Consider the following 8,979-nt stretch of genomic DNA (forward strand, 5'->3'; position numbering starts at 1 on the left):
GCAGCTCCGCGCAGGCCTCCGGGGCGCCTCCGCCTTAGTGGGCCGCAGCCTGCGCCCTCCACGCCGGGCAGTTCGCGGCTGCGCTTGGCTTTGCCTCCTTCCCAGCGCTGGGCCACAGCAGGAGCCTCTCCCCGCGGAGGTCAGGTGGGAAAGACCCGTCCTGGCCCCAGCGTACAACGCTCCCGAGTTAGCGGCTCCGAGTGCTGGGCGCCTCTAGAGGAAACGCCGGGCCCTGCTGCGGGGCCATCCCTTCAGCCCGAGGGTCCTGGGGGCCGAGGGTCCCGGGGCAGATAGCTGGTCTCCAGGCCACGCGCGTGCTGGGGTGCTGGGGTGCTGGGGACTGGGACAGGTGGGCGCGAGCCGTGCACCCCCACCCCCGTGCAGCCTTGTGCCCCCTGCGTGGCCCCGACCCACACCCCACACAGCCCTGCACCCCCCTGCGGCCCTGTGCTCCCCCCTGCACGCCCCACGCAGCCCTACCCCACCCCCCCCGCACAGCCCTGTGCCTCCCCGCGCAGCCCCCACCCAACCCTGCACAGCCCCCACCCAACCCTGCGCAGCCCCGCGCCTCCATGCCGCCCAGTGCGGCCCCGTGTAGCCCTGTGCTCCCTGCGCAGCCCTGACCCGCACCCCGCGCAGCCCCTTGCCCTCCATGCAGCCCTGCGCCCCCCGCACAGCCCCACCACCCTCCGCGCAGTCCCCGCACCGCCCGCACAGCCCTGCCCCACCTCCGCCTCGCACCCTGTGTCCCCGCGTGGGTTTCCTTTGCGCACACCTCCGTACGGAGCAGGTGCCCCCGTAGCCGTACTCTCTCCTGCTCTGTTCCTTTTGCGCTCCTCTGCCCTCTCTGACCCGCACGCGCCCTGCTCTGCGCAGGGGGATTTTGAGAACCTCTCTCCCTGGGAGAGTGGCAGCTGGTCAGCCTGGAACCCGCACGAGACCAGGCCCCAGCCCACTGCCCGCCCTGCCGGCCCGCCGCCCGCCCTGCAGCCTGGCTCCAGCCCTCTGCGGCCTCTGGGTGCTGTGGTGCGTCCTCCCATCCCCGGGCGACGTCTGTGCCCTCCTCGCCGTGTTCGCCGACCAGCCCCCGCTCCCACAATCTGGGGCAGCCTGGCCCTGCCTCGGCGGCCTCACCCACCGCCTGCCCTGCTCAGCCACCCCCGCGGCCTGACTTTGTGGCCATGCCAGGAAGCCCGTGCTTTGGCGCCCGTGTTGCTGATTGGTTTAAAAAGCAGCAAAGGCACGTGGTCCCCATGCCTCACTTGTAGCCACTCACCCCGTCCCCGAGTCTGCTCAGCGCTGGCCCCTCGCTCTCCCATGCCTGTGAATCTGGGGTCTCCGACTTGCACATTGGGGCATGTTCATAAAATGCCCCCGGAGCCCTGTCAGGGCAGCCCTCAGTGGGGGAGGGGCTGCAGGCGGCTCCACGGGAGACCCCCCCCCAGCAGACACCCCTGCTTCCCGTGTCCCCACCGCCAGCTCCCGAGCAGGTGCAGCGTGGCAGCAGGTGCGGGCGGCTTCCTTCGCGGTCGTTAAAGGTCCTCAGTTTTAGGGAAAGTGAGGGCGTTTCAGGCCCCCGAAGACGCAGCGCTGCAGGGCAGAGGCGGGCGGCCTCAGCTAGCGCAGGTGGACGCACGGCATTTGGCCTGAGTCCTGGGGCCGAGCTGACCACCCCACGGGACGTGCCTCCGCGCTGCCCTCTGCCCCACGCGCTGCCTCGCTTGCTCAGTCCGTGCGCGCGCCAGAGGAGGTCTCCCTGCTCCGCGCTTGCACATTTGCACACGAGGCACATCTGGCAGTCGTGGAGCGGCCCCGGCTCGGGGCCTGCGTGCTGCGTCTCAGGCCAGCAGTCCACGGAGAGGGACATCGGCCAGGCTGCGGGCCGGGGAGGGAGGGGGCTGGCGGGCCACCCGGGGGGAGGGGAGGGGAGGGTGGGGACCCTGGGCGGGGAGGGGAGGGGGGCTCGCACTGCCAGCCTGGGGAGGGCCTCACGGGATGCCTGGGGGGTTGTGGGGGGCTCACGCTGCCTGGAGGGAGGGGCCCGCAGGCGCAGCCCTCACGCCTCCCTCCCCCGCAGAACTCGCTGGTAGTGGAGGTGCCGCCGTTCCGGAACCAGCGCATCACCAGCCCAGTGCAGGTCCACTTCTACGTCTGCAACGGCAAGAGGAAGAGGAGCCAGTACCAGCCCTTCACCTACCTGCCCGCCCACGGTAACGCGTGCTCCACCTGGCGCCCTGAGAGCGGGAGCGTGGGCGGCTGCTTCTGAAGTGCGGGAAGAGGACGCGTGGCTGCGGGTCGCGTCGGGGGCGCCGCGCGTTTGAACTGCGCTGTCCCCGCCGGTGAGACGCCCAGGCACTTGGGAGAGGCCACGCCCTGACGCGTCCCCGCTCCCATGGGGCGGCCCGCCGGAGAATGGCCAGCCGGCACGGGCGGCCCACACGTGCGCGGGGCCGAGGGGCGCGCCCTGGGTGCAGGGCCTGGGGTGGTTTGCTGGGCGTTCAATTCCACGATGTTTAAGGTGGAAAAGCCAAGCGTTGTAATTACGTTACGGGGCCTTTAGAAACCAGCCACTGGTGGCGCTGCGGCCGGAGCCCCGTGGCCGTCCCTTGCTGTGCTGGCTCCCGGGCTCGTGCTGACAGCCCCACGACAGTGGCACGGAGCCAGCCGGACCCCGGAGGCGAGCTCCCAGCGGCAGCCCCTTTTGCGCACCGAGGGCCTCCCTGCCCGACGGCCTGCGGACCGCCTTGCTGATGCCTCCGTTTTAAGAAATCAGGTTGCTTCTCAACGTTTTAGGGTGTTTTCTTAAAGACAACGCCCCAAAGCCAGCTTTGCTTTTCCCGTCTTCTCTAAGCCGGAAGTGAATGTGACCGGCTTGCCTTTGAGGTGGTGGGCCGAGGCTTCCCCGTGGACGCTGGGACAGGCCCCGAGGGCTGGACTCGCCCCCGCAGTGGTGGTCGTGTGTTGGTGCAGGTGCTTCTGCAGCCTTTTGTTCTAGAATTAAAGTGTTCGTGTAACTTGAAGGGAAGCTAGACACAAGGCGGCCTTGTTGTCATCTTCGTAACGTCGAGATGGCTTTGCCAGCTTCAGGGTCCTCTACGCGTACGACAGCGTTTACAATCCGTGAGCGATTAGGAAAGCGCTAGAAGGCCTGGCTGAGGTCACGGCCGCTTCTTTGGCAGGTAGCGGCAGAGCTGTCAAGGTGTGGGCCGTGAGAGCACACTGTAAAACCGGGAGAGCGACCCCGAAGCGGAGCAGAGCTCGGCCCGTGCGCCGCACACGCGCCTTCAGGGCAGCGGTCTGTCTTGTCCGCTTGGTGAATCCCTCCCGCTCCTGGGCTAAGTTACAACGTGTCTTTGTTACAATGTGTCTTTGTAAAGAAAATAGTTAATTATTTTTTGGAAAAGGTAATGCTTTATTCTAATTAAAGTTCAAGCATGGTTGACCAAAAATGGAATGTTTCAAAGATAAATTGCTTTCTAGAGCAGTTTAGAAAGTAGCACTGACGTTAGCTTTCCCTCGTTTGCTTGGCGTTTTACAGTCGCCTGCCACAAGGGTACACGGTGCCAGGCCGTCCCCTCGCGCTGAAAGGGCCACGCGTGCCCCCAGCTGCCCCTCCATGCGGGGAGGAGGCCCCGGGCACGGCTGGGAGGCCCTAGCGCCAGGGGCTGAGCCGCCGTCCCCTCCTCTGCCCAAGGCCCCTCTCCGCCACCGCCTTCCCCCACAGCCAGTGTCAGGCCAAGCTCCTGCCCAGGCGGCACCCGCGCACCCGACGTGGCCCCTGCCCGGCCCCGCCCCTCCGGGCGCCCGCTCGCTACACCGTGCCGACGCGGCTCCCGCCCGTCCTCACGCCCACCGACAGGCAAGCAGCGCGGTGCGGGGTCTCCCCGCCTGCGCCTCGAGGCGCCTGCCCTCGGCCCTGCCCCTCCAGCCCCTGCTACTCGTCCTCTCCCCCGGTTTGTCCTTCAGCCCTGGAGCCCCTCACCCACCCTGGCCCCGAGCCCCCGGGACCGCCGCGCCCCGCCCTGCCTTCCCGGCGCGGGTGGTCCTGGGCCTGCCATGCCCCACCCAGGTCCTCGCACTCGCCGCGTGTGGTCACCGTGTGCCAGGCCGCGCGCCCCCGGGGAGCAGGGCTGGGCGCAGTCCCTCGGGCGGCGGCTTGTTCCTGCGGGCGGCCGGGCAGCGCAGAGGCCGTGCGTGCCCAGTGGCCGGCGCCGTCGCCAGGGCCTGGCTGAGGGCGCTGCCTGTGGCGCCCCTTCCCGCCCCTCTGGGCGCAGGGACCCTGGAGCCGCCCCACGGTCCGAGTCCCTTTCCGCGACGCGCTCGCCGCGTGCAGGGCCTGCGGCCGGCGTGCGGCCCCGGTTGGGAAGCAGTCGCCTGGTTCTCAGTTGTTTCGGGTTTGCTTTCTTCTTTTTTTAACCTTATTGTGCGGTCGCTAGTATTTTTTCCCCTAGGCTTTCACTCTTTGTTGACGTGAGTTTCGTATTTGTTCATTGGGAGAAACCGACGATGAAAGCAGAAGCTTAACTTAGTAATCTCTGTTTTGCATCTTTAGACAGGCAAATTCTTCTTAAGGTCGTGAAATGTGCTGTAAACGTGAAGGTAATTGAAATAAATCCTCCTAAGCCCTCTCTGTGAGAGCCGCGTGCGTGTGCAGATGCGCCAGCCGAGCGCCCTTCCTGATGAGGCGTGGCGCCGGGTGCCCGCAGCGCTGCATTTCCTTCCCCCAGACGTGGCCCGAGAAAGGGCCCGGGAAAGCGTCCACTTTGCCCAGATCCTGGACGCGCATGGCCTGGCCTCGCGCTGGCGCCGTGCACCGGGGGTCCCCCGTGTCTGCCACAGGCCCCCCTCCTCGCCACTGCTTGAGCCGCCTCTGGGATGGGAGCAGACACGGTCTCTAGGCAGCGGCCGCCCGCCCCCGCCTGCACCCTCCCCCGCCCATCCTCCCCCACCCCTGCCCCACCCCCGCCTGTGCCCACCCCCACCCCACCCACCCCTGTCCCCACCCCCTGCCCTGTACCTGCCTGTGCCCACCTGCGCCCTCCCCCACTCTCCCCACCCTCCCCTGTTCTCCTCCCCTGCCCATCTCACCCCCAACCCCAACCCCCCTCCCCCACCCTCCTCTGGCCCTCCCCCTCCCTCCACCCCCTTCCCCCTTGCCCTCCCCCACCCTTTCACGCTCCCCCTCCCCTTCCCTCCCCCCTTGTCCTCCCCCACCCTTTCATGCTCTCCCTCTGCCTCCCCCTCCTTCCTCCTCCCTCCTCCCCCCTTGCCCTCCCCTGCCCTCCCCTGCCCTCCCCTGCCCTCCTCTACCCTCCACAGCGGCTCGGCTCACCTGGTTGAGGGGCCACACGGGGCAGACTGGAAGGGGTGCCTGGGTGGAGGGGAGGGGCTCTGCTCCGGGCCTGGAAGGGGGTTTGGTCAGCGCAGCCCTCCCTGGAGGTCAAGCAAGGGTTTAACTGGGAAAGTCTCTAACTGGAAGCCCCTGCCGGCGCCCCCAGCCTCCTGGGACAGCAGTCAAGGGCTGGGTCGGGAGTGCGCCAACTGCGCAGCTGCAGAGGCGCGGAGCCCGTGCACGTCCGGGCCGCCCTCGTGGTGCAGCTGGGTCACCGCGGGGGCGCTGTGGGGTCGGTTCTGGGGGCTGGCGTTGGCAAGCGGTGAGTTTAGGGACGGAGCCGCTCTGGTGTGCGGGAGGTGGGAGGCGCGGCTCCAGGGAAGGGCCAGGTGCACGTGGCTTCCCGCTCGAGAGCCCCGAGGCGCGCTCCCTACGTCCTTTAGGCGGAGGCAGGGTCTGATGCTCAGATGGTTGGGTGAGGGGCACTTAATACAGGAATTACCAGGTTATGAACACAGCTCCATGCCGAGTTATGTTTATTTAAAGTGAAAAAATAAGTTGTGGCAAATTACCGGAATCACTGGGATTTGCATTCTTTGCGTTTTGCCTAAGATCTTTTTTAGTCGGTTTATCAAAAATGGTATCCTAGAAATGTTTCTGATTGTACCTGAGCTCGGCATCCTCATCTGGAGCTCCTGACAACTTCCAGCACCTCCCAGCACCCATCCTGGGCAGGTGAGGGCCCACGCAGGTGAGGGGCCCATGCAGGTGAGGGGTCTGGGCAGGTGAGGACCCACACAGGTGAGGAGCCCAGGCAGGTGAGATGCCATACAGGTGAGGGGCCCAGGCAGCTGAGGGGTCCCGGGCAGGTGAGGGCTCATGCAGGTGAGGGGCCACGGCAGGTGAGGGGCCCCAGGCAGGTGAGGGCCTGAAGCTTTTACTTCATAAGCACCCCCTGGCCAGTCTCTGGATGCTGGGTGCTGCATGTGGGGGACATCAGATCCTGAGGCCCTGCCCCCAGACCCAACGTCAGCTGTGGCCTTGGATGTGTGGGGACACATGCCTGGGAGGCCACCCGCTCAGGCCACATGCACCAGCGCATGCTCTGCAAGAGGCGCCGTGGGCTCAGCCGCCCTCCTGGGCAGCAGCTTCTTTCCTAAAACTGGGTGAGGAAAGAGCTGCCCCACGGTGGCAGCCAGTGTCAGACCCCGTGGCCAGGCCCCTGAGCCCGCTCTGAAGACCCCAGCTGGCTGGAGACGCTGACGGCCCCATGGTTGGTGGCCCACGCCGTTCCCCTTCCCCGATCTGCTCGCAGCACGCGGAGCTGCCGCTAGGGTGGACAGGGCAGCAGGCCTGCTCTGTTCATGTCTGCACCGGGACGTCCAGGCACACAGCCGGAGAGCGGCCTGAGAGGGCCCACTGGGGGGTGTGGGGTGACAGCACCAAGCCAGACCCAGGTCCGTTGTCGTGGCCACTTGAGAGCGGAAGCAGGGGGGGCCTCTTGGGGCGCGGGCTGGGCTCCCGGCTGCGCGCGCGCTCGTGGCTCTAGGGCTACGAAGAACACACCCTCCACGCCTGCCGGTGAGGACCCCGGAGCAGAGTCCACCCTGCGTCCCTGCGCCGTGTCGCCTCCCCAGGGCAGCTGCTTCGAGCCCGGCGGGCACAGGCGTCCTGAGGCCTCGGCAGACAACGGAAGGAGCAGCTGGGACGAGCAGGGCTTCCAGCCGGGCAGTCCCCGGGCAGCCAGTGACTCCACCGCGCTCAGCCCAAGCAGCCTCTTCTTCATGGCAACTTTAGTCTTTTGGTTTGTTCTTTCCCAGGCCAATCACGGGAAAAATTTAATCCCAAAGTAATTGTCTTCAATAAACAGAAGTGAATGCTTAACAGTAGCCTCAAGTGGTCGTTGAACTCTAAGTGCGGTGTCGGCGAGACGCCAGCGCTCCGGGAAACCTCTCCTGGGCCCTCCCCAGCCCCTCACCTCCTGCCCACTGACCCTCCAGGCTGCTGCGGCTCCTGAGCCCGCTTCCTCGGGGGGCTGCGTGGAGCAGGGTCTCCCAGCCGCCTTCCGGGGCAGCTGCCATTGCAAACGCCCCCGGAGCCAGGCCCGTGCGTGCAGCCGCGCCTCGGTTTACAAAGAAACAAGCTCAGGAGGTTCGGTCATGAGCCCGGGAGGGCTGAGCTGGGTCCCGATGGCCAAGCTGCTGCCCTTCCGGAGCCCCGGGGCGCACTCTGGTCGCAGCCTGCAGCCTGTGCTGGGACGTAAGACCTGCACCTGCCGCACCCTTCCCTCTGGAGTCCAGTCGGCCTTGGCCACCCAGGCCTGCTCCTCTGTGAGGGGCACAGCACGGGGCAGCCACACCTGGAAGTAGAGCTTTCTAGAAGACTGCTGTGTGTGCCTCGTTACTGAGTGCCACGTGGCTCAGGCGTCGCCCCGTCCCTGCGGGCTCGGGAGTCCACGGCAGGAGCTGCGCACTGTGCGCTGGAGGCCCCCGGCGGCCGTGCAAATGCCTCGTCCCCTGACACCAAGCGAAGCAGACGGTTCTGGCTCTTCTCACGGAAGGCGTGGGTGTGGCACGCTCCGCCCGCACAAGGAGGGTGATGAGGGGCCCCAGCACCCGAGGCTCCCCTGAGGCCACAGTCGGGTCCCCGCTGGCAGGAGCCGGGAAAGAGCCTGCGTCGGTGCAGCGAGGCCGTGTCCGCCTGCGGGACCCTACTGGCCTCGCGTGGCCGAGGAGCAGGCCTGCGGCCGTGTGCGCCACGGCACGGCGGGCGGCGAGGGACATCCTGCCATCGCGCGGCCGTGACAGCTGCAGGCAGCGGCGCGCCGGGTCCCGGGTGGAGCCCTGTGTGTGGATGGCCTGTGTGCAGCCGCTCTGCGCTGCGTTCCGCTGTTGCCCGCACCTGGGGAGGCTGGCGTACCGGCTCGTGGCTTCGCTGGCTCGTTCGTGGTCGTAGCCAGAGAACAGACGAAGGGCTCGGGTTCTCGTGTCCTGCCTCTGGGCCTGGCGTAACGGGCAGGGGCCCGCGGCTCGCGCCCCAGCCCTGGCTTTCCCACGCCCCGTGGGGTTGATCTCGCGCTCCTCTCCCCCTTCCAGGGCCCTCTCCAGGGCATGGGGCAGTTTTCCCGTTTCCCAGGGCTGCGCTGTGGAGGGGGGTCAGGGCGTGGGGACAGCCTCGCTCTGCCGCGCCCTGGGAAGGCCTGGAAGCTGCGCCCGTGCTTGGGAGGGCGTGCTGCTCGCAGCTCTCCTGCACTCCTGGTGTAATTTCCTATTTTGCAGTGATTTGAGTGCTGTTGTCTCCATTTTGACCTGCCCCCGGTGAGTTAGTTTCCGAGGTCTGCCGTTCTTTGGCTCACGTGCTGCTGCCCTCCCGCCGAGGGGCCGGCTCTGGCCGCAGGGTGCCCCCGTGTAAAGGAGGAGCTTGCCCAGCAGGGATCAGACGCAGGGCAGGGCACACAGCCACCCCCACTTCTGAGGCCCTGGCCTGTTAAGACACAGAAAGCACCTGCATCGGAGATACCTAGAAGGAATGAAGTGTGGGAATGAACATTGGGATCTGTGAAGGAAAAGCTCTGGTCTCTCTTCCGGAGGTGAGGAGTGGTGGCCAGTCCATTTCCTCTAAAGTGGAGACTGAGGAGCCCACGGACG

At 67.0% G+C, this 8,979-nt stretch overlaps 1 protein-coding gene across 5 annotated transcripts in view; it reads left to right on the plus strand.

Moving 5' to 3' along the window:
- NFATC1 (nuclear factor of activated T cells 1) overlaps positions 1–8,979 on the plus strand; it is a 108,322-nt gene that overhangs the window by 58,327 nt on the left and 41,016 nt on the right. For all 5 annotated transcript variants that reach the window (XM_058277924.2, XM_058277926.2, XM_058277927.2 and 2 more), the window contains exon 8: positions 2,078–2,210. In XM_058277924.2, coding sequence (XP_058133907.1) covers positions 2,078–2,210 — 133 coding nt within the window. The remainder of the gene's footprint in view (positions 1–2,077; positions 2,211–8,979) is intronic.

Source organism: Dasypus novemcinctus, chromosome 16 (assembly GCF_030445035.2).
Source record: "Dasypus novemcinctus isolate mDasNov1 chromosome 16, mDasNov1.1.hap2, whole genome shotgun sequence".
NCBI classification, from domain to species: domain Eukaryota; kingdom Metazoa; phylum Chordata; class Mammalia; order Cingulata; family Dasypodidae; genus Dasypus; species Dasypus novemcinctus.